Source organism: Macaca thibetana, chromosome 14, assembly GCF_024542745.1.
Source record: "Macaca thibetana thibetana isolate TM-01 chromosome 14, ASM2454274v1, whole genome shotgun sequence".
Taxonomy (NCBI): domain Eukaryota; kingdom Metazoa; phylum Chordata; class Mammalia; order Primates; family Cercopithecidae; genus Macaca; species Macaca thibetana.
In genome coordinates this window covers 6,012,587-6,037,014 of record NC_065591.1, presented here as the reverse complement: position 1 = coordinate 6,037,014, position 24,428 = coordinate 6,012,587, and the positions used below count along the sequence as shown (strand labels likewise).

The window sequence follows — 24,428 nt, the reverse complement described above, 5'->3', positions numbered from 1 at the left end:
TAGGCATGCCTTCTATGAAGGGCTTACTTTCTCCAAAAGAAGTAGTGGCCCCTCCCACCCATTATAACTGTGTGGCACTTGTATTGTGTTGCTTTGCCAGTGTTTTTGCCTTTGAGGTGGCAAGAGCAAATGCGCCTCCTCTGGACACAGCCTTCTGCATGGTACCATTTTGAAGGAGCACCACTTGAGTTGGATAGGGCAGTACTCTGCCATGCTTCTGGCTTGAGCAGAGTCACCACCTGTGTGTAATGTACCTTGGATGATGCCACAGCTAGATGAGCATAGAGGGGTTTTTCAGCTGGGATCTGAAAGTGTTTTAGGGTTATGGTTGACTACAGTCATTTAAGGAAGTTTAGACTGGGATTGTGTAGTTTTGGGATGAAAGAGTAATTGCTGTATTGGGGTAAACCAGACTAAAAAGCCCACCAATAGTTTGTCAGGTAAGACCTCTGGAGAAAAATGGAGCATGACGAGACAGGGAATGCTAAAGGTGGTGGAGTGGGCAGAGGAGCTCAGGGAAGGCCTAATTAAGATGGTGCCATCTCGTCAGAGCCATGCAGGAATTAAGGGGGTTGCCAAGTGGGTACTTAAAACAAGGAACATCCAGGCAGAGGGAACAGCAAGTATGGAAGCCCTAATGTGCTCGTGTGCGTGGTGTACCCCAAGAACATGTGGGCAGCCAGAGAAGCGGCAGCATTGTGAATGAGGGAAAATGGAAGGTGGGAGAGTTGGGGTGAAGTTGGAGCACCTCTAGAGACAGGCCATACAGGGCCTGGTAGGCTCAGCCAGGATGCTTGCTATACTTGGGACAAGATGGGAAGCCACCAGAGGGTTTTGAGCAAGTATGTGCCATAGTCTGACTTTGTTCCCGGGAGTGCTGTGCCTGCTCTGTGGTTAGGGACTGTAGGAGGACAGAAGTGGAAGTACAGTTGGCTGCAGTGATCAGCAGAGAATAATAAGATCTTAGTGGACGTGATTGGTGAGAAGCAGTCAGATTCCCGGAGGCACTAGATGAAGTTAGAACTCAAGGGGTTTCCTCTAGGTATGGAATGGGAGATAAAGTGTCAAGAGTGACTATGAGGATTTTGGCCTGGGCAGTTGAGAGGATGGAGTGGCTTTATGGCAGTGAAGAAAGATTGCAGAGGGAAAGGGCGGGAGTTTGGGTCTGCCCCTGTCACATTTGAAATGCTTGTTAGACGTGAGGCAGAGATGAGGCCTAGCAGCAGGTAGACGGAGGACATGTAAAGCCATGAGGCTGAATGAGATTGCCGGCGGAGCTGGAAGAAAGCTTCCGAAACTGGAGATGGGTAGTATGGGCTGGCCAGGGTTCCACTGAGGGATGGATGAGTGACTGGATGCAAGAGGAGAACCTGGGGGCTGCTACCCTGGAAACCAGGGGAAAGTCTGGCTTCAGGAAGGAGAGGGGGACAGTGGGTTAGGGGTACTGCTCATAAAAAACCACTCGGTTTGTAACGTGGAGATCATGGGCCCCATCAGTGCAGGTTCTTTAGAGGGGCCCGGGTGAAAGCCTGGAGACAAGCAGAGACAATTCTTTTTAAGTGATTTCCTGTAACAGGAGCAGAAAGGAAGTGGTAGGTCGAGGCAGATGTGGAGTCAGGGGCGGTGTGCGGTTTTGTTTTTTCCTAAATGGAAGTGATGGCCTGTGAGAATGTTGCAGCACAGAGGAAGCACAGCCAGTGTGAGGGAGCAGGCCACTGAGCGATGCGTTGTGCTGGATGGGCGGGGGTGGGGGCATGTGGTCCAGAGCACACATGCAGGATGACCTCAGGAGCACGGGCTGCTCCCCTGGAGCAGGGAGGAAGCACCTAGGTGTAGGTCGGGATGTGGTAGGGCTGGGACCTCTTCTGATTGCCTCCTCTGTGTTCTCAGGCAAAGGAAGTGAGGTCAGAGCCTGTGGAGGAGGAGGGGCCTTGCTGAGGGTGGAGTGGAGGCATCTTCGGGTGCTTGGGAAGCTGCTGCCCCCCCCCCCCCCTTTTTTTTTTTAAAGGCAGAGTCTTGCTCTGTCGCCCAGGCTGGAGTGCAGTGGCACAGTCATAGCTGGCTGCAACCTCCGCCTCTCAGGTTCAAGTGTTTCCTGTGCCTCAGCCTCCTGAATAGCTGAGACTACAGGCATGTACCACCATACCTGGTAAATGTTTGTGTTTTTAGTAGAGATGGGGTTTTGCCATATTGGCCAGGCTGGTCTTGAACTCCTGACCTCAGGTGATCCACCTGTCTTGGCCTCCCAAAGTACTGGGACTGTTGGTGTGAGCCACTGCGCTCCGCCTTGAGAAGCTTCTTGAATGTTAAGGAGGGAGGGAAGGAGAATAGCCCCAGCCTGTGTGGAGCCAGAACTCTGAGCTTTTTGTGTAATGGCTAACATTATGCATGCTTCTTGAGTTAGGTCATACCACCCAGTCACCTAGAAAAAGTGAACAAATTTTAAAGTTGCTCATCTGGACTTTGTCAGAGTTTGGAGAAAACACTCATGCATTTGATTCACAGCCAGGAGTCCGCTGCCTTTCACTGAGTCCTCTATTTGTCAGCAGTTTCCACATTAAGACAGTTGAGTGAGTGCAACTCCCCAACCCACCCTAGCAGCATTCTGCCATTTTATAGTGAAAATAAAGAGGAATGAAAACAGCTGTCATTTTTTAAGCACTTATTTACTTTATGCCAGGCCCTCTTCCCAGCCTTTTTTACTCCTCTCCTCCATAAGATAAGGACAATAGTCCTTAATCTTACTAACTTGGAAACTGAGGCCCAGAGAGGTTAAGTAACTTGCCCAAGGTTATACAGCATGTAAGTGGTAGAGGCTGGTTTTGAACTTAGCTAGTGTGACTCTAATTGCTGCACCTATAACCACTGTATCAGCCCACTCCTGGGATAATGGGTACTTTACAGGGGTTTATATTCTGGCATGTTGAAGCCCATGTTATGTAAATTGAGAGAGACTTTACTTCCCAAAGACCCATGCATCTGCCAGGTCTGTTTTTTTTCCTTTTCTGTTTTCTTTGTACAAAGGCTTATTTCGGGACCTTCTCGTACTCTTCTGTCTTTAGGCCTCACATCAGAGCCTGTCAAGTTCTGCAGCTTTCTGGTTCATCACCAGTGGTCTTTTTGTGCCAGGGTCTTGCTGCAGGCAGCACTTGCTTGCCTTGGATGCCCCAGGTGTGTCCTATATGTGTCTCTCCCGCCCCAGTCTTCCCTGGTTTCTTTTGTCGTACAGCCACGTTTGGCTATTTTGCCATCTCCCTGTCTTGCTCGGCCTTTGAGCTTGCCACTCCTGATGACTGGTTGGGGCACTGGGTCCTGGCTATTTAGCTGGGAGGAGTGTAAGAGCAGAGTAATCCTGGGTCAGCTAGAGTATCGTCTGGATAGGCTCAACGTCTCTGTTGTTACTAGTGAAAACAGACACGAGATTGTGGTAGAAGGAGTAAGTGGAGAAAATGGACCTGCTGCCTGTTTGCGGAGGGTCAGTGGTCTGGTCGTCAGAGGCAAGCATGCTTTAGGGGGTGCAGGCATTTCTAAAGCCGTGGGATCTGTAGAAGAGCCTGTGTGGTTCCATCCAGAGCAGGTGTCATGTTCTTAGCTGTGGGCCTGTATCCTACAGGAGAGAGAGCACGGTGAAGACTGACAGTGGACTGACTTTGTGTCTGTGCTAATCTCCAGATACTGGAAGGCTGATGTGGAGAGCACTAGTTTTGTTTTGTTTTGGTTTTGACACAAGGTCTCACTCTTGTCCAGGCTGGAGTGCAACAGTTATAGCTCACTGTAGCCTCAAACTTGTGGGCTCAAGTGATCCTCTAATCTCAGCCTCCTAAGTAGCTAGGACTACATTATTTTGGTATACTGCTTCCTGCCTTGGTAGCCTAGGCTGATGTCCTCCTCCCTGCTTCATTATAGTAGGATGCTTACTCTCTTAAGATGTAATATAGACTGAAAACAACTTCGTAGTACCATTTGCAACCCATCTAAAGATAAAGGCTGGTCCAGGTCCCTACAGAGTGTCTTAAGTCATTACCAGGTGCTGTGTGCAGTGCAATTTCCTGGAAACCAGTGTGCTCCACAGTTGTCCGCAAGCTATGCTGCTTCCCATGCCAGAGGAGGCTGTAGCCCGACGGCTCGCACCTCCAGCCGCTTTTCTCGCTGATCATGGAGAAGGCCCGGGCCCTGCAGCATGACCTCCCTGGGCTCCAGAGTACTAGGTGTGCTCTAGTTTCTTCAGGGAAAATGTATTCTTATTAAAGCTTGGTTTAAAAACAATTTTTTAGATAGTAGAAAATTTATTTTAGTCTGGAGGTTGGTTGAACAGAATGAATTGAAATGATTTCCTGATTCCCAGTAAATGATTTTATTGTTCTCACAAAATCTCGGGAAGCCTTTCTGATTTGTGTTTATCTTTATATAATTAAACTGTTAATAAAGATGATGATGTAAGTATCCTGTTCTTCTAGGTATCCAAATATATCTTGTGAGTTGCTCACTTCTGATGTCTCCCAGATGAATGATAGACTGGGAGAAGATGAATCCTTGCTAATGAAATTATATAGCTTCCTCCTAAACGATTCCCCTTTGAACCCACTACTTGCCAGTTTCTTCAGCAAGGTGCTAAGTATTCTTATCAGCAGAAAACCAGAACAGGTAAATATGATTTTCCGAAAGGTAAGTATTAGGCTGATCATCCCCTTGAGGTGATCCCCCAGTCACTGTTGCTTTAGAGTTCTAAGAGAATGTATTTTAAACCTTAAACATTCTAAGCACTCACATACTATTTATACATTGACGAATATTTCTAATATGGTATAATCTCAAATTTCACGTAATTTGTTAGCATACTTTGGTTTCCTCTTTTGACAAGTGGGTAGAAGATGAGAATATTGGGTACCCATTTGTGAAGACAGGGCTTAACTAAGATGGCAAGTGTAATAACTAAGCCATTGAATATGTCAACAAACGCTTTGTTTTGTTTTTCCCCTATTGATGATCACAGATGAAGCTTAAACCAAAAACCTTTCCCACAAATGTAATTGGTGATTGGTTTGTACTAATGGTGATTCTGTTTTGATTCTACTCAAAACTGCTCCAGTGTCAGGCTTGAGACATCTGAGTGTATAGACTGCTGTATACATTTGTAGCTCTGCTGTTCATATCCAGTGTGGTTTGACAAAAACTTCACTTGGTTCTTTAAGTGTGGTCCCTGAAGCAGCAGCACCTCAGTAGAGAATTTTGTTAGAAATGTAAGTTCTTTTTTTTTGGAGTCTTACTCTGTCGCCCAGGATGGAGTGTAGTGGCCGGATCTCAGCTCACTGCAAGTTCCGCCTCCCGGGTTTACACCATTCTCCTACCTCAGCCTCCCGAGTAGCTGGGACTACAGGCGCCCGCCAACCCGCCCAGCTAGTTTTTTTGCATTTTTTAGTAGAGATGGGGTTTCACTGTGTTAGCCAGGATGGTCTCGATCTCCTGACCTTGTGATCCGCCCGTCTCGGCCTCCCGAAGTACTGGGATTACAGGCCTGAGCCACCGCGCCTGGCCAGAAATGTAAGTTCTTGAGCCCTATTCCACACCTGCTGAATCAGAAACTCTGAGGGGTGGGCCCTACAATCTGGGTTTTAGCAAGCCTTCAGCTAACTCTGATGCATGCTGACATTTGAGAACCTCTGCTTTAGTGGATATTGTTGTGAAAAAGGATCTGCTTATCTGGAGATTTTAGTCATTTTATGGAAATAGGCACCCAGGGAACAACTAGAGCCTCAGATATTCAAGTATAAACTATAGCAGATTTGCCAGAATTGCAACAAGTATGGGTGTGATGATACGGGGTAAAAGTGGTCAAACCAGTTGGTCCTGCCATCCTTCATGATAGAAAATGGCTCTGGGTGACCCATTCTTGCTCTCAGCACTTGTGGAAGGACTGGAGCTATTTTGGGCCCAGTGTGTCCTGTCCTATGCCAAGGTAAAGTGGATACATGTTTTATTTTAGAAAGAGATACCATTCTTTCTTTCACTTAATGGAGTAGGATAAGCTTCCTAAGTTGATTGGAAATAAGATTCTTTTCACTTTGGTAGTAATCCCCAAATCATGATTACTCTAATGTAGATTGTCTGTTTTTTTCTGCCTTCTAGTTAGAAATACAAGAACTGCTGGCTGTTTTAGGAGAGTGGAAGCCAACCTATCACCCTGATATTACCAGGCAGTTCTCAGGGCTGGTTGTTACAGCCATTATCCAGACATTATGCTTCATTGTGCTTTTTCTCCTCACTTCTGTGCTGTTGGGACCCAAGTTTGCAAGCCCCGATTTTCAGTGTACACATAGAGAGAATACACTTAAAACTTTATGGGGCCTTGAGTATTTTGTATTAGACGTCAGAGTCCAACCCGACATTCTATCTGTGTAGAGATGATGGCACTTGCCAGTTACATTCTGAGACAAGAGCCCCTCGGCCTTTTGCTTGTTACACTTCCCTGTCACAACTGTATGAATGATAGCAAGAGGATTCAGTGGCTGTGGATTAAGATCAAACCTGGCATTTCTCTATCCTTTGCAAATTAGGAGTGTAAATAAAGGTTTTCTGTTATGTGATAGTATTAGTAGGGATCTATGCAACTGTAAGGAAGGACAAAAATTGAGACTCAACTGGCTTAACCAGTAAAGGCATTTGTTAGCTCATGGAACAGAAAGTTGCGTAGTGGGGCATCTTCAGTGCTGCATGAGTCAGCACCCCAGTGGGGTCATCTGGGCCACAGGTCCCTGTTGTTAGTGCTGTACTGTCCACCACACTAGCTCGGGTTTGTTCCTTTGGGCTTCAGGTCTGCTCTTTCTGGCACTGAATTATGGAATACTTGGTCACATGTGACTTTTTTCATCCTTTCTCCTCTACTGTCCTTTTAAAAACTATTGTGGGACCCAATTGTGAGTGAATTATTTATGTGTCATGTCATTTCTTGAAGTTTTATATCATAATGCTTGACCTCATTGTCTAGAGAAGCAACGTGTGTTGGTTAATCCTGTATTTATACTTAATTGTATGAAGCAGTTTTAGTTGTCATCTCTGGCTATTAGACTTCGTATGACCTAATGGAAAGATTGTGGCTTTTGTGGCATACAAATCCAAGTTTAAATCCCAGGCAGCCACCTTTTAGCTCTGGAAGATACTTTCTGAGCCTTGGTTTCCTCATCTCTAATGGGGTGTGGGGGTGGGAGTGAGTTATTCAACCCCCCCACGTCCCAGGGCTTTTGAGAAATTTCAGTAAGATCCTGTTATAGCAGCTGCCACACTCCCCCTGGGACTCACAGAGGGTTTGGGAATAGATGACATGTGCACATGAACAGAGGCAGAGGCAACGAGGCTGCATGGGACACGGGGATGCGTGGGACAGAGTCATCTCCCTGATCTCCCAGTGCAGAAGAGGCCAGCAACAGGGGCCTGATTTCCGTGGCTATTCTCACGTTCCTTCAGGGTAGCTCTCTGCCTCTCCACCAGCTGCCCTTCTTGTGCTAAGCTATTGGAGTGAATTGGTGAAGTCAAAATCCAAGGCGATGTTTGTGTAGCCAGGTGAGTTAGTTACTTTGACTGGAGTAGAAATGTTTGTTTTGAAATTTTTTTCTCATACTTGTTAGGGTCCAATTAGGATTTTGAATGTTACTCATTTTGGTGCAGAATCTTAACAGACTTGCTTTATGTTCATAAACTGTAAAATGGTATATTCTCTTGCTCTTTATAGGGATATTAAATTTTTGATCCCCATTCTTTGAGAATGAATAATGGAAGTGAATAGAAATAAAAGATTCTGTTAAGTTGTATTTGTATTAATGGACATGTGCTAATTTAGGGTTTTTTTTCTCCAAGGGGTTTTTGAGTGTTGTAACTATCAGCCAGGCTTTCCAATTTGATATCTTGTTGGTAATTCAGGATTTGCCATTTCTCAACCTAAAGTAGTGATAAAATTGGGAGGAGTGGGGGTTGGGACTTAAACGGTAAAGTTTATAGTTTCCAAGTTACATGTCTTTCAGTTTCTGATCTGTTCTTCTCTAGATTGTGGATTTCTTAAAGAAGAAGCATGATTTTGTAGACCTTATTATAAAGCACATAGGAACTTCTGCTATCATGGATTTGTTGCTCAGGCTCCTGACATGTATTGAACCTCCACAGCCCAGGCAAGATGTACTGAATGTGAGTAGAATTCTGACCTGCTGTTGACTGGGGTTAGGGTGCTGGCATGTGAGCCCACCAGGCTGCTGTGTGCTGGGAGGGATTGCATGGGATTAGGGTACTTGGTAGCAGAGAGTTGTCTGGGGAGCAGGTAACAGGGTGGGGGAGAAAGGTTGTTCCAAGATAGGAAGAGATCCAGATTTTGCAGAGCTAGAATTTCAGATGGGCATATCCGTAGGTGTGTGGAATGTTTTGTTGTGAGTGTTTTTTCCTTTTTGCTGGTTTGCTTTTTATGGGGGTGGCGAGACATTATGGGTTGAGCATTTGTCTTAAATCTGGGCCTGATGGTAAAAGCAGAAATGAGAGGGTTGGGAGCTCGAAGTCCCATATGAGTATGTTGTGAGGCCACACTCTTCAGGGCCACCTCTGAAGGTCAAAACGGAGAGGTGTTGATAACATCCAGTGATTCAGACTTCAGAAGTAATTCTCTTCTCATGGGTACCTAGGAACAAAGGATAAGGAGAGCAGAGTTTACTTTGAGAAGGACATATTTTAAAATGTAGACAAATGGTGATTTTTAGGATGTATGCCTCCTGAATAGATGTCTTAGGTGGAATTTGGGTGGGAAGGAGGGGAGGGTGTGAGTAACTTGAAAATAAGGTTTCTCCCAGGCTCCCATCTCTGCCTTCTCTTCTTGTCTTTTGTGTCTTCTCCTCTTCCTTTCTTTTTTGAGTTGGAGTCTCACTCTGTCACCCAGGCTGGAGTGCAGTGGCATGATCTCGGCTCACTGCAACCTCCGCCTCCCAGGTTCAAGCAGTTCTCCTGTTTCAGTCTCCTGAGTAGCTGGGATTACAGGTGTCTGCCACCACACCTGGCTAATTTTTGTATTTTTAGTAGAGACAGGGTTTCACCATGTTGGCCAGGCTGGTCTCCAACTCCTGACCTCAGGTGATCCGCCCTCCTCGGCCTCCCAAAGTGCTGGAATTACAGGTGTGAGCCACCGCGCCTGGTCCCTCTCCCTTTCTTTCCTTTCTCGGAAGCTTTGTGAACCATGCTTCAGTCTATCTGTCTTTAATACTAACCTGCAACCTTAGAACTTACTCATTTCTTTGGAAATGAGTTTTGTTGAAAATGCTAGTTATTATTTAAGATCTCAAGGACTAGAAGGAGGGCCTATGAGGAGGAAGGTCTTTCAGGTGGTGCCCAGGGCAGGGCATGTTCCACTGAGGTAGGGAGGTGTGCCAGGTGTGCATTTATGTGATGGGGTCAGCGCTGGGTTTGTTGGTGACCCAGGCACTGTGATCACTGTGAGTAAACAGCTGGGTGTATCTAGTGGATGTCCTGGGACTTGTCTCTTGGCAGGGACCTTAAATTGGGACACCTGTCCTTTTGGGTGTGTCTTTGTAGATGTATCTTTTCTCAAAAGAGGTTGAGGATTCTGGGAAAGACTTAAGGATAGGGAGGAGGGTGTCACCTTTATATTGGGATTATCATAGGGAGAGATTTATTCAGGATGGTTTGTAGGAACCAGTTTATTCCTTTGGTTGCTTCTGGGTTGAAGTTTAGGACCTGTCTGGTTTCCAAAGGAATCAGTGTGTTTGTGGAGAGAGCGAGTGACAGGAGGTTGATAAAGGTGTAGGTCGGGGAAAGGTTACTTAGAAACCCCTGAATGTCTTATTTTGATTTTGTGGATCCATGGTTGAGGAAGACTACAGAAGTGGGCTTGGAATGTAGGTTCCTATGAATAGCTGTGGAAACAGTAGGGGTCTGGGACTGATGAGTTCACTGCCTGGAAGGTTTCCTCGTTTCTCCTGTAGTGGTCAGGAATGCCCCGCACCTCACACAGATGTTTACTCTCCTCTGTTTCAGGACGTTATTGCTCAAAGAGTGGTCCCAGACATCATTTGTGAGCTTGTTAGAAATCTGTAGTCTCAGGTCTCTTCCTTGGCCTTCTGAATCAGAATATGCATTTTAACAAGATTCTTGGAGAATTTGTGTGCACATTTTAAAACAGATCTTAAAATATAAAGTTGGACCTCTACCTCTGTGGTGCCTACCTAATAGCTTCACATTTTCCTTTAATTGGTGTTTTCATTGAGCAGCCAGAGACAGTGTCAGGGTTTCTTCTGTGTTCCTTAAGCAAATTGTGTTTGATTTCTGCCCCTGCTGCCCGCCCTAGTCTCCTTTAGCCGTATTTTCTAGGTAGTGAGCTGCCTTGTTGATGATGGTTTTCGGCTTCTTATGGCATTAATGTTAAGCCAGATGATTTTTCCTTTATTTTTTTCTGAATTTGGATCCCTTTCATGTTTTCATTCACTGTAGCATTTCATACATGGATTAAAAGGAGATGGCCATAGCTCTTTGCCAGCACATGACAGGGCAGATAAACTCTGCCTCTGTGCTTCCTCAGGCCCCCACGTTTCCTGCAGTGGGTTTGGTTTTGTAATCTAAAAGTCCCTTTTGTTCATCCTGTGTTTTTCTTAACCCAGAGACTTGGTGCTAAATACTGCTCTTCTCAATCTTTCTGAAGCTTGGAGTGAACATGCTCTTAAAGAAAATGTATAAATTCCATCCTTCTTAATCTCCCAGTCCTCTCTTAAGAACCAACCTACAAACCCTTTTAGTCCTAAATGTCTGGGAGTGACCTTATGGCTAAGAAGCTGATGTATAGAATTTTAGTGTGTGGGTATTGTAATTTGGGGAGTTTTTGGTGCTGTTGGCCATTGTTAAAACAATATATTCACTGGCATTTTCCTTGGGGGACTTTTAATTTTCTGTAGTGTTCAAAGTCCAGAGAAACCTGTAACATTCTGCTTAAAATGTGATGGATATTTCCAAGTATGTTAATCTACATTGGGGCTTGAACAAGAGCCACTCATTGCTATGATTACTTCTACAATGTGTTTTACAGTGGTTAAATGAGGAGAAAATTATCCAGAGGCTTGTGGAAATAGTTCATCCATCGCAAGAAGAAGATGTAAGTTCACTTGTGTGACTGTAAACTTGATCAAATAGAAAAAAAAGAACTGTTTATTGAGCACAGAGCATACTTACATTAAATGTGAACATGATCAGAGAGTAGAGGGAAAATAGCAATCTATTGTTCTTAAAGTTGATACTTTTCTAAACTGTATTACATTTTGCCAATACCCAGAAAATTTCCAGAAATGTACAACAGCAGGCCCTTGTTACAGCACCATCTCCTTTCTAGAGCCGGGATTTCATGCCGAACCAGCTGGCTTTTGTTACAAACCTCCTTTGTTGATGCTCCTTTTTACTTTTTTTTTTTTCCCACTTTGAGATGGAGTCTCACTCTGTCACCCAGGCTGGAATGCGGTGGCGCGATCTCGGCTCACTGCAACCTCCACCTCCCAGGTTCAAGCAGTTCTCTGCCTCAGCTTCCCGAGTAGCTGGGATTACAAGTGCCTGCCACCACGCCCGGCTAATTTTTGTATTTTTAGTAGAGACCGGGGTTTCATCATCTTGTCCAGGCTGGTCTTGAACTCCTGACTTTGTGATCCACCAGCCTCGGCCTCCCAAAGTGCTGGAATTACAGCCATGAGCCACCGCACCCGGCCTCCTTTTTATTTTTATACCCATCTGTAGCCGTTGATGTGACCACATTTGCATTTGTTTTATCCAGTCTGGTTACAGCTTTGCCGGCAGTGAAGTGGGATGTTGGTCACCATTGAACCCCTACAGTAACTTTGTTGTTATACGTCCTGGCCCTGGCTGTTAAGTTTGACAGGTTTGGCTTTTGTCCTAGGTACTGTAGGTTGACTTGGCTATAGGATTGAAGCTAGATTTGGAGCTTGCAGATTGAACTCTGTGCTGAGGGAATGCCCGTTGGGACCAGTGGGTGCATGTGTCTCTAGAAGAGATCTGTAAGGTTACCACCTGAAGTATCAGGCCAAGCCATATAAAATTGGCAGTAATCATCCATTTTTACCTACAGACATGACAGTTATCTATGATTCAACCTAATATCTACAAAGGAGTTGGTTTAAGGACAATTCAAGGTTTGTCCTGAAGCTGGGGGAGCCTCCTTGTGTGCCTCTAGGTTGCAGGTTAGATGGGGGAGCGAGTACCGCAGAGGAACATTGGAGGAAGAGGCACGCAGTGGAGGCTCCTCTCTCACAAAGATACATTTTGTGTGATAGTAGATCGAAACCCTTTCACTCTGATCCATTCAGAAACTTTTGATACCTGGACTTTATTAAAGGGGCTGTCACTTCCCCATTATCCCTCTTTGGGAGAATGCAAGGTATGCTCCCTTGCAGTAGTTGTTACTGTTAGCAGAGTTGACATTTGTGGACACATCCAGTGTAGACATGGATTGGGAATATGGGAGCCCCTGCTTAGAAGGTGCTCTCAACCTAGCTGGGGTGATAAGCCCTCCTCCTGTGGGCAGGGGAGTGTGGTTCTAGGAGCGGGTTTCCCTGTGATGACATGTGGCCTGTGCAGGCCGTGGAGAGCCATGACAGGAGTGTGGCCTGCCCTGTTGGCAGGGAGGAGTTTCTTACTCCTTACTAGGTTCATGTTCTTGAGCAGAGGAACTTGATTGCTCAATGGGCTAAGAAGAAGATTGCTCAGTAGGGCCTGTCCGAAGGGCCCAGGAGAAATTGATAATGGAGAAGTCCAATTCTGCAACAAATTTTTTGAGAAGGACACCGCATTGTGGACATCAGCACCTTCTCTGCATGACTTACAAGAAAGTTAATTTTGGCTTTTGGACAGTCCTGTTAATACTTCTGTTTTGTATTAAGTGATGAATTCCATGTTAAAATTATACTGGCCAGTTGATACTTACCAAGGAAATGCTAGGCTCCTGATTCCAGTCAGTGGGTTTGGATACCCTAATCTGTGCTCTCCTCTCTTCTAGAATATGAGTGTTCTGCCCGTATTGGGAGCACATTGCTCAGTCTTTGAGTTATGCTCAGTTTCTTATTCCAGAGAATAAAATGTGTTTGGGTGCTGAGATTTTAGAGCTTTTCTGTAAGGTCAATACACTGAGAGAAGGCTTAATATTTCTTACCCATTGGTATTCTACAGAAAGCTGTATTTGCTTTTACTTTTTTTTTTGAGACGGAGTTTCGCTCTTGTTGCCCAGGCTGGAGTGCAATGGCGGCATCTCGGCTCACCGCCATCTCCGCCTCCCGGGTTCAAGTGATTCAATCTCCTGCCTCAACCTCCCGAGTAGCTGGGATTACAGGTATGCGCCACCACGCCCAGCTAATTTTGTATTTTTAGTAGAGACGGGCTTTCTCCATGTTGGTCAGGCTGGTCTTGAACTCCTGACCTCAGGTGATCTGCCTACCTCAGCCTCCCAAAGTGCTGGGATTACAGGCGTGAGCCATCGTGCCCAGATGTACTTTTACTTTTTTTTTTAATCCAAAAAAAGTATGTGCATCCTTCTATGCTGATAAGAGTGTATTTTGGGGATACACGTTGAGTATCCCTTATCTGAAATGCTTGGAACCGGAGGTATTTTGGATTTCAGTTTTTTTTCAGATTTTGGAATACCTTTATTTGCATTATACTGGTTGGACATCCTGGACCTAGAAATCTGAAATGTTCCAATGAGTATTTCCTTTGTCAGTTTTCAAATTTTGGAGCATTTTGGATTTGGGATGCTCAATCTGTGTATTTTTTCCCAACTATTTTAGAAATTTTTACTCATCAGAACCTTGATGACATCTCCCTGCACATAGTAATAATGTACTGTGCACTATTATAAAGCTCATTTGAATGCCTGACAAAATACATTACTTGTGATGTGATCTCTCTTGGCCTTGACCTTTTGCTCACTGAAGCTTATGGCCAGTGTTAATTTGTGTTATTTCTTAAATAACTTTCCCTTTCATTTTTAAATGATAAATTTAACTTCTAACATGTTTTATGGTTAAAATTGTACTTTTTTCCTTTAGCGACATTCAAATGCATCACAATCACTTTGTGAAATTGTTCGCCTGAGCAGAGACCAGATGTTACAAATTCAGAACAGTACAGAGCCCGACCCCCTGCTTGCCACTCTAGAAAAGTATGTGTAAAACTCTGTTCTTGTTCTTCTTTCATATTGATGCTGTTCCATGTGTTACCATTGTGAGTGATTGGTAAGTGTTCCTTATGTGGGAATCATGTCCCTTGAAAATAACCTTGGGTGGGTGAGAAGGTAGGGAATTCTGCTTCTTTTATCTCAGTAGAAGTTTGGCAGGATAAGAAGATAAATGACATTTGTATCTAGACTTTGAGTTTTCTAATTATTTGTAAAATGGAATTCTGTAGAGCCATCCTAAGATGTGGTAGTCATTTAGAAATAACTGTCATCACAACTTCCAAGGGTCTTTTGATGAAGAATAGTCTTGTGTAAATACGAATGTTGCATGTTTTAGTCAGCGGCTTTTATCAGATGATCTTTAAGGCTTTATTGTATCTTTGCAGCTGATTAGGGACAGTTATTTCATGTTTAGGTAGAAGACAGCTTGGGGATGGGATGCTATTTTTTCTAGATTCACATGTTTTCAGAAAGAATATTTACTGTCGACTTGCATGTATTTGACCTGCATTCAGACAGCTGAAAGTTATTTTAATAATCAGGCCATTCCTCACTATGGAAGAATAATTGGAAAGTATGCATACAGCTAGCAATGTTAAGTACTAATGGCAATCTTGCTTCAGTTTACTTCTATTATTGTTTTTAATGCTTTTGTCAATCCTTTTTAGGAATACCTGCTATATATTGAGACTTTTGCATCTTTGGCTTAACTACCTATAATGCCCTTTTATTAAAATAAAATGTTGTATTATTTCCTTGACACATGTAAGACAGGCAAGGAATACATTACAGACAAGTTAACGTGTCTTCAACTCTGTCTTTGCGAAGTGGAGTTGTGTTTTCCTAGCATGTAGAATACGAAGAAGTTGAGTTCTCTGAAGTAGCAAAACTACAAAAGATTGCCGGCTTCCGAGTAAAATGGTATCTTACCTGTCCTATTTTAGTAATTCTTGCACTGTGGCATATATAGTCCTTTAAAACTTTTAAGACATCCCACATTCAAATACAAATTGTGGTATTAATTAGATTGAACCTTGTAAAATTGCCATTTCAGTAGGTTAGAAATGTTGAATATCAGCAGTGTCATATGGCTCACTGCAGTGCTGCCCAGTAGAAATAGAATCAAAGCCACATGTAATTTAAAATGTTTTTGTCCAAAGTCTTGGAAATCCAGTGTGTATTTTATACTTAGAACATGCTGGTCAGACGAGTTAAATTTTGGGTGCTTGATAGCCACATGTAGTGAATGACTCCCATAGTAGACAGCGCAGGTTCTGCCCGAATATCAGACTGCTTAGTAGTGATTGCTAAGTTCTTCAGTGCCACTCCAAGCCCTCCGTCCACACAACTTTTTTTGGACCCAATATGTAACCTAGCCACCAGAGCCCATGGGCACACTAGCTTTTATATTTCAAGCTGTGTTTTAGTCCTAGATCAGGTAACTAATTTCTGGGATGAAGATAGGTAAATACCTAGAGTTTACATCATTAAATTAGTTGGAGTAACTGTGTTCAAATACATGGACCTGATGAATCAGTGGCCCTGTTGCCAAGTGAAACCTCCATTGCATTTAACGGTGGCAAGAAAATCTGTCATAGTGCTTCCCACAGTCTGTTTGAGAATGAGAACCCACCGCTTCTAATATTTGACACACTGCACATCTTTTAGTGTCTGTTGATTCAGACAATACACACTGAGAAAAGATTTCTATTTTAGTAAACTTATTAATCATAATAGCATCTGTGTATATTTAATCTATTATGTGATAATATGTAATATCTTTTTGATAAATTATAATTATTTAACAATGATATTACATTATTAAATCACTGTACTGGCAATACATAATGTACACATAGCTTGCTGAGCTCTGTATTATGATGCTAAGTAACCCACAGTGTGAACACCACTGTATATAGAAATGTCACATGTGTAAATGTTAAGCGCAGATTAGCGCATCTGGAAAAATTTGAAATGAGGTAAGATTAAAGAAGATACTAAAGAGTGGTAGTGGTACCAAGAAATCTCAGAAAGCGGACTGAAGTGTTAAATAAACAATGTTTGGCTTGGGAAGCAATCTGGGCCTAAATTGAATGCATTTTTTTTTTTTTTTTCTTTTTTGAGACGGAGTCTCGCTCTGTCACCCAGGCTGGAGTGCAGTGGCCGGATTTCAGCTCACTGCAAGCTCCGCCTCCCGGGTTCACGCTATTCTCCTGCCTCGGCCTCCGGAGTAGCTGGGACTACAGGCGCCCGCCACCTCGCCCGGCTAGTTTTTTGTATTTTTTAGTAGAGACGGGGTTTCACCGTGTTAGCCAGGATGGTCTCAATCTCCTGACCTTGTGATCCGCCCGTCTCGGCCTCCCAAAGTGCTGGGATTACAGGCTTGAGCCACCGCGCCCGGCCGAATGCATTTTATTTAGTGACTCTGGAAATTTTTGAAGTTCAAAAATTTTTAAAAAACAGTTTTATTAGAATAGACTCTGTCTGAATTCTTGATACTAATGACCTTAGAACAAGTTGGGTTTGACCCCATTCATTTGAGCCAATTGGTTTTTTATAAGTGATTTTTCCTGTGGCCATTCACTTAAAAAAAAAAAAAAATGAGCCATTGTCCCAAAGGCATGGATAAAGAACCTGGATGGCTTCATGCAGGAAACAGCTCATATCATAAGTTTTAGTGATGTCTATCCAGAAACTGCTTTTTTTTAAAACGTGGAAGTGAATATATTTTCTCGCATGTAATTAAATACCTTTTTATTGAAAGAATGTGAAGGCATTCCTTTTATTTTGTTTGATAAGCTTCAGTCCTTCGGTTTACTATTTCTTCGGGGTTTGGTGATATTTGTGTGTTCGGGTAAAACTCAGAATGTGGCGCAGCTATTGTGGTATTGTATTTTGACTGTCAAGTTTTCGCTGGTTATTATGTTTTTCTTGTCCATTAGTAGAATTCTTTCATGGATACAATAGACTTCCAATTTGATACGACAGTGAAATGGCTAGGGCCCCTGTTAGCTATTCCCTTCAGGCATCTGTATTGACAAAAGTGACAGTGCCTGCTGATGAGTAAGAGTGCTATGACTGAATGAAGAGAGTGTGGACTTCCACAGTCGCATGCTGTCAGTACCCCTCCACCTGTGGTGAGGCTGCTGTTGAAGAAAAACATATTTATTGTTAAAGTTTGTTTTCCAGAGCTCAGTTCCATACCGAACAGTTAGTGTATAGGCTGCTGTGTGTGATGTGACTTTTATAGTACTGTTCTGGTGAGAGGTCTCACAAGCAATTTAATGCTGGTTTGGGAGTACTTGAAAAACCTCCTCCTGCAAGGGGACCCTCTCAAGTTAGGTTAGATACTAGTTTTGTTCCCCCAAAATAGAGATTCTCTCCTACTTGCTGCCCTATGTCGGCAAGAGGCGGTCAAGGAACTGGTGTACAGTACACTGAACACAACTATACCTTGGGATAAGGTGTCAGGTGAGCAACCAAGGACAACCCAGCTGCCTGTCACACTGTAAGGGAGATTCGAGACTCCATTTCTTTTTCTTTTTTTGCAATGGAGTCTGGCTTTGTCACCCAGGCTAGAGTGCAGTGGTGTGATCTCGGCTCACCGCAAACTCTGCCTCCTGGGTTCAAGCGATTCTCCTGCCTCAGCCTCCTGAGTAGCTGGGATGACAGGCGTGCACCACCACACCCGGCTGATTTTTGTATTTTTAGTAGAAAAAGGGTTTCACCATGTTGGTCAGGGTGGTCTTGAACTCCTGACCTTGTGATCTGCCTGCCTCGGCCTCCCAAAGTGCTGGGATTACAGGCGTGCGCCACTGCACCTGGCCTCCATTTCTTTTTTTTTTTTTTTTTTGAGACGGAGTCTCGCTCTGTCGCCCAGGCTGAAGTGCAGTGGCCGGATCTCAGCTCGCTGCAAGCTCCGCCTCCCGGGTTCACGCCATTCTCCTGCCTCAGCCTCCCGAGTAGCTGGGACTACAGGCGCCCGCCACCGCGCCCGGCTAGTTTTTTTTTTTTTGTATTTTTAGTAGAGACGGGGTTTCACCGTGTTAGCCAGGATGGTCTCGATCTCCTGACCTCGTGATCCACCCGTCTCGGCCTCCCAAAGTGCTGGGATTACAGGCTTGAGCCACCGCGCCCGGCCCCATTTCTTAATTCACGTGAATTTTGAAAATTACTGAGCGGCTAACAGACTAAGGTTTTCCTTGAGAATATAAATTCAATGAACTGGTTTATGTTAATTGTGATCTTATGATGTGTATGAGAGAAGTGTAATGGAAAGAGCCTGCAGATGATACTTTTTGGACATTTAATTTAGTCACATTTATTTCGTTGCTGCCATTTTATTTTGCTTTTTCAAATTTTATTTGTAGAGTAAAATGCAGCAACTGATGTTTTCTTTTTTCTGTTTCAGATCTTTGCTAATTACACATTCATGCCTTTGTGGGAAAACGTTCATGAACATTCATGGGTTCTAATAGCCTTTCTGAATGTTTTCCCTTCTTTAGTGAGGGTGAAAGTTTCTATGTCTTCTTGCCACCCCCAGCCCCAGTCATCATCATCATCATCATCATCATCATTCATCATCAGAGTCTTGGTTTGAGTAGGAAGTGACTTTGTCTTGAAATTCTGTTGGCTCTCAACAAAATTGGCAAAGACAAGCATGGCCCAGGTTATTTTGCTGAGGGAAAGAGATAGGAGGGTGAGTGAGTGTGTTTGTGTGCGTGTGCATATGTGTAAATTATAAATAGGATCAATTGCCTACTTTAATAAGTATATAGAAATAAAATAGTAAAACAAATATGCCCAAGTGTGATTGAACTCTTCAGTGACGCTTGTCTTGTGCCGTCGTCTTTTTTTCTGAAGTTGTTGGTGATAAGTGATACTGCAGTTAGTGATTATTGATTTGTTTTCCTAGGCAAGAAATTATAGAGCAGCTTCTATCAAATATTTTCCACAAGGAGAAAAATGAATCAGCCATAGTCAGTGCAATCCAGATATTGCTGACTTTGCTTGAGACACGGCGACCAACGTAAGCTTTTCTTATGTCTTACAAAATGAACCATATTGTTTTGCTTTCAGATTTTTTTAAAGTTAAGAGTTAAATTCTTGGTGGATAAGCTGTCATAGAGTACCTTTGAATTGCAGTTGCTGATTCTCCTTCTACTATATGAACCATAGCCAAGTTTTATATGAATACCACATATAGGGATGCAGTTGAAAACTGTGGTTTGGTGACACTATTTATTGGCAGTATTTAGACTAGTCTTTTTTTTTTTTTTGTAGTAGTAGTTAGGAAAATGCTACTATAATAAATGCTATAATCGAAAATGTATGATGGCTCAGAAATAGAGAAGCTTATTTCTTGCTCATGATAATTGAAAATAGGTGTCCCTGGTCATTGGTTAGCTCTCCTGGTCATTGAGAAAGTCTTTCTATCTTGTGATTCCTTTCATTCCTTTTTACAGATACTTAGGCCTTCAGGTGGTGTTTTCCTGGGTTTCACATTTGAGGGCACTGCAGTTGAGGCTGTCTTAAAATGCATGGGCAAGTGGCTTGAGCCTTTAAGGACGAATTTCTGCTACGTGTTTTATAATCAGAAATAAAGCCTGCTTTTCCCACGTGTGGCCTTCCGCCCCTAGACCAGCCATTTAATGTGTGTCGTGTTATTCTTTATAGTTTATGTCCAGTGCAGATTTACTTATTATCAGAGTTTTCTAACTGCTCTTAGAGCATGAGAATCATAAGTTTTCCAGGATTGTGTGATATAGAGATTGGAATTTGTATTTTTTACCCCAGTATTCATTCATTAAACAAGGGACAGAGTCCATCCTTAGCATATGAAACTTCAGCCATTCACGGTTTCTGTATTTACTTTTGATGGTGTAATTTAGGTTTCTAGCAAAATAGTGAAGACAACCTTACCAACCAATCCCTGCTTCCCCAATTCCTGATCTCTGTTGCTGCTTTGCCTAATCTTTGGTCAATACTAATGGAAGGGCAGTGTGGTGGCACTGCTTCAAGTATGTTGTAGTTTGGGGGTTGTTTGCCTACCTGTGTCTTTCTAGGAAAATCAGTGCCCTCTTCCTACCCCAGCGGTACAGTACCCTCTTCCTGCCCCAGCGGTACAGTGCCCTCTTCCTGCCCCAGCGGTACAGTGCCCTCTTCCTGCCCCAGCGGTACAGTGCCCTCTTCCTGCCCCAGCGGTACAGTGCCCTCTTCCTGCCCCAGCGGTACAGTGCCCTCTTCCTGCCCCAGCGGTACAGTGCCCTCTTCCTACCCCAGGGGTACAGTGCTCTCTTCCACCCCAGCGGTACAGTGCTCTCTTCCTACCCCAGGGGTACAGTACTGTCTTCCTACCCCAGCGGTACAGTGCTGTCTTCCTACCCCAGGGGTTCAGTGCCCTCTTCCTGCCCCAGGGGTATAGTACTCTCTTGCTACTCAGGCTACAGGGCCATCACATCATCTCTTAAAAGTGGTTTAAAAACACATTTGGTGGTCCTGTGAGGTTCATACTACTTGAGAAATAAATGAGGGAAAAACAGCATAAATTTTTGTGTGTGGAAGTGAAAAACACATAAATGTACAACTTAAAGAGCAAACAAAGTTAACAGTAATATAAGAAACAATAAAGGGAAATTTCTGACCAGAAGGAACTTATCCTAAAACCAGAAAAGGTTTACCAAATACCACGCAACGCAAGATTGAAGTTTTACAATAGGACTCAGGGCCAGGCGTGGTGGCTCACACCTATAATCCGGGCATTTTGGGAGGCTAAGGCGGGCAGAGCACTTAAGGCCAGGAGTTCGAGACCAGCCTGGCCAATATGGTGAAACCCTGTCTCTATTAAAAATACAAAAATTAGCTGGGCATGGTGGCGTGTGCCTGTAATTCCAGCTGCTCGGGAGGCTGAGGCAGGAAAATCGCCTGAACCTGGAAAGCAGAGGTTGCAGTGAGCCGAGATCATGCTATTGCACTCCAGCCTGGGCAACAGAGTGAGACTCTTGTCACATATAAAAGAAATAAAATAGGACTCAGATCTTAGCTTTATACTGATAAGATTTCTGAATTCCGAGGATAAAGAATAAATCTTAGAAGTATCTGTATAAGAAAAAATGGGCTACCTGTGAAGCCAGTCAGATTGCCAGATGTCTCCTTTATGAAGCTAAATAAATACTGAACAACATAGTGCAGGATTCTGAGGCTGAAACATTTCTGTTGATATGTGAGGGCAAACACTCAGTGTTTCATCTGTGTACTGTTGATGAGATGAAATTACTTGAAGATAGACTTTATTAAAGCCAACCAGAAAAATAAGAATGAAGAACTAAGGGAACATATTGGTAAATTATGATCAAGAAATGGGTAGGGATGTGACAATATTATTATGAAGTTTAAATGTTAAGAATAAATAATCGAAATAAGTCAAATATTGAAAAATGGAAGGAGTTCCAGATTATTTTAACAAAACTCAAGAAATAAGGAGAAAAGTGTCAATTAGTACATATTGGAGTTCTTATACTGGGGCAGTTGAGGTACATTCTCATACATGGTATCTTCATCTCAGTAAAATTATAGTTCAGGTGTGGTTTTAAATAAATGTAGTAGAATAACAATAGGTCATGTAACTTCCAAAGCATCTTAAAGGTCAAAGAGTAAGGAAACTCTGACAGTCCCAGACACAAGGGACCCTGGCAGTCCAAGACACACACTTGCAAGCCCTTCTGGACAAGAAATACTAACAGCAGGGCAGAGACCAGAGAAAGCTTTCATTGTAGTTTAGGCCTGAGGAATGGAGGAGCAGCCCTTGGGAGAAATACACACTACGCCTCCAGGATCCTTCTCTATTCTTGCCCCTACTGAACAAAACTCTTAAGCCACTGAGAACAGGTTAGCAATAAAAGCCCTCTGTCCCCTGGTAGAAGTGGGAATACGTTCTGGATCCAGACTATTAGAGAATCCCCTACCACGAGGGTAAGGGCAGGATCACTGAGAAGGCCTCAACCCTAGACCTGGGTACCCTTCAACTGCCTAAGACTGAGGCTGAACAAAGCAGAGCATTCCTGCATCCTTTCCTTCTCCACCAGGCCTCTCGTGATCCAGTAACAACACTGCTGTGGAGGAAAGGCTAGCGTCGGGGAGGAGCCTCTTGTAAGTCACAGGAGCAAGTTTAAAGAGAGGACCTCAGCTGATGGGCAGAGCAGACAGTGAGAGACACCTGGCAAACTGGCCTTAGCCATAAACACCAAGTAACTTGAGACAGACTTGAAGTTCTTAGTGCACCTTGAGAAATCATAGTAACAACAAAGCCCAAACCTAGCTCTGCAGATGACTAGATTGATTCAAATCCCCACACTTAAGACCTAGAAAAGAGACATGTTCATTCTTATATAAATGCTATTTACATCAGTTTTTATGTAAGATGTCCGTCTATCAACCAAAAATTACAAGAAACAAGATAAAAACGCCAACAAACTGTCAAGGGAAAAAGCAATCAGTAGAACTAGATTCAAAAATGTTGGAACTGTCAGATAATTTAAATGTAAATATGATTATGTTAAAGACTTGTGGGAAAAGTGGAAAATATATGAATAGATGAAGAATATTAGCAGAGAGATGTAAGAGCCTATGGAAATGCTAGAAATGAAAAACAGCAGAAATGAAGAATGCCTTTGGGCTTAGTTGACATAGTTGAGAAGAGAATCATCATAGGACCTTAGAAAGTATCCATACTGAAGTATGAAGAGTTAAACAAAAAAGATACTTGTGAGCCGAGAAGTCCCAGCAATAATGACGTGCCTCCAGGAGCAAATGCAAGTGCCCAGAATCTTGGTTTCTATTACTGTTCTCCAATAAAAGGAACCAGAGCTCCTCAGAGAATTGGCTGGTTCTGTGACCAGGGCAAGAAACATGTAAGTCTGAAACAACTTACAGTACCAGAAAATAAGGAAATCCTCAAAATTTAAAAAAAAAAAAAAAAAAAAAAAAAAAAAAAAAATTAAAACCCCCAAATAATGGCAGCTGTTATTGGGACATTGGAGCCAACTAAATAGAGTTCGCAATGGTCAAAGCCAGAATAAGTTGTGTAATAAACTCATTTTGTGTTAAAGCCCAAATTATAAAATACATATATAAATGGGTAAAAGGAGACAGATCTCCCATGTAGAAGAATTCCAAATAGGTTACGTAGGTACTTCATCTTCAAGGAGGTAGAATAGCACTCTCTACTCCTAAGTGTGGACTGTGCATAATTCCTTCTAAAGAGTACAGTATGGGAAAAAGAGAATTAAAAATGTAACTTCACAGTGGAAAAACCTGGCAAACACTACCTCAGCCAGATATTCAGTTAATTGCTAGAGCCAAGCTCATTGGTTCACGCCTGAAACTCCAGCAGTTTGGGTAACTGAGGTGAGAGGATCGCTTAATCCTGGAAAAGCTGCAGTGAGCTGTGGTTACTACACTGCATGCAGCCTGGATGACAGAGGGAAACCCTGTCCCAGAAGAAAAGCCAGTAGCCAATGTTTTGTTGACAGCATATACTCTTGATATGATGTATTAAAGATCACACTTTACCCATGTAATCTTTCTCTCAAAAAACCATAACCATAAGAAAAACTCCAGAATGTTCCAGTCAAGGGACATTCTGCAAAATACCTGACCATTACTCAAAACTGTGAAGGTAGGTAAAAACAAAGTCTGTTACAGCCAAGAAGTGGCTTAGGAGACTTGACAACTAAATATAAACTAAATATAATGGGTATCGTGGATGGGAATCTGGAACAGAGAAAAGACATTAGGTTAAAAACTAAGGATAGCTACATAAAGTATGTATTTCATGTATCGATACTGGTTCATTAATTGTGACGTACAATACTAATATGTTAATAGGGGAAAGAAACTGTGTGGCTTCTATGGGAACTCTGTACCATCGTTTTTTGTGTATTTATAAAATTACTCTGTAGAAGTCGAGAGAACATTTAGACAGAAGGTCATTAAGAATGCAGAAGACTTAACGCTGGCAATCAGCTTGACCTAATTGAGACTTGTAGAACACTCCCCTAGCAGCAGCAGAATGCACATTCTTTTCAGGTGTACATGAAGCTTACCAAGTGTCTTAGCTCAGGCTGCTATAAAAAACTGCCATAGACTAGGTGGCTTTAAACATCATTTATTTCTTACAGTTCTGGAGACTGAGAAGTCCAACATCAAGGCACTGGCAGAT

General features: G+C 43.1%; 2 protein-coding genes across 32 annotated transcripts in view; both read left to right on the top strand.

Moving 5' to 3' along the window:
• IGHMBP2 (immunoglobulin mu DNA binding protein 2) overlaps nucleotides 1–24,428 on the top strand; it is a 556,281-nt gene that overhangs the window by 163,331 nt on the left and 368,522 nt on the right. The gene's annotated exons all lie outside the window — the stretch shown is intronic.
• Nucleotides 1–24,428, top strand: part of PPP6R3 (protein phosphatase 6 regulatory subunit 3) — a 160,169-nt gene that overhangs the window by 78,924 nt on the left and 56,817 nt on the right. For all 31 annotated transcript variants that reach the window (XR_007719349.1, XR_007719348.1, XM_050758157.1 and 28 more), the window contains 5 exons: nucleotides 4,458–4,644; nucleotides 8,038–8,175; nucleotides 11,066–11,131; nucleotides 14,082–14,194; nucleotides 19,125–19,238. Coding sequence is in view for 29 of the 31 variants with exons in the window: in XM_050758157.1 (XP_050614114.1) it covers nucleotides 4,458–4,644; nucleotides 8,038–8,175; nucleotides 11,066–11,131; nucleotides 14,082–14,194; nucleotides 19,125–19,238 (618 nt within the window). In the remaining 2 variants the exon portion in view is untranslated. The remainder of the gene's footprint in view (nucleotides 1–4,457; nucleotides 4,645–8,037; nucleotides 8,176–11,065; nucleotides 11,132–14,081; nucleotides 14,195–19,124; nucleotides 19,239–24,428) is intronic.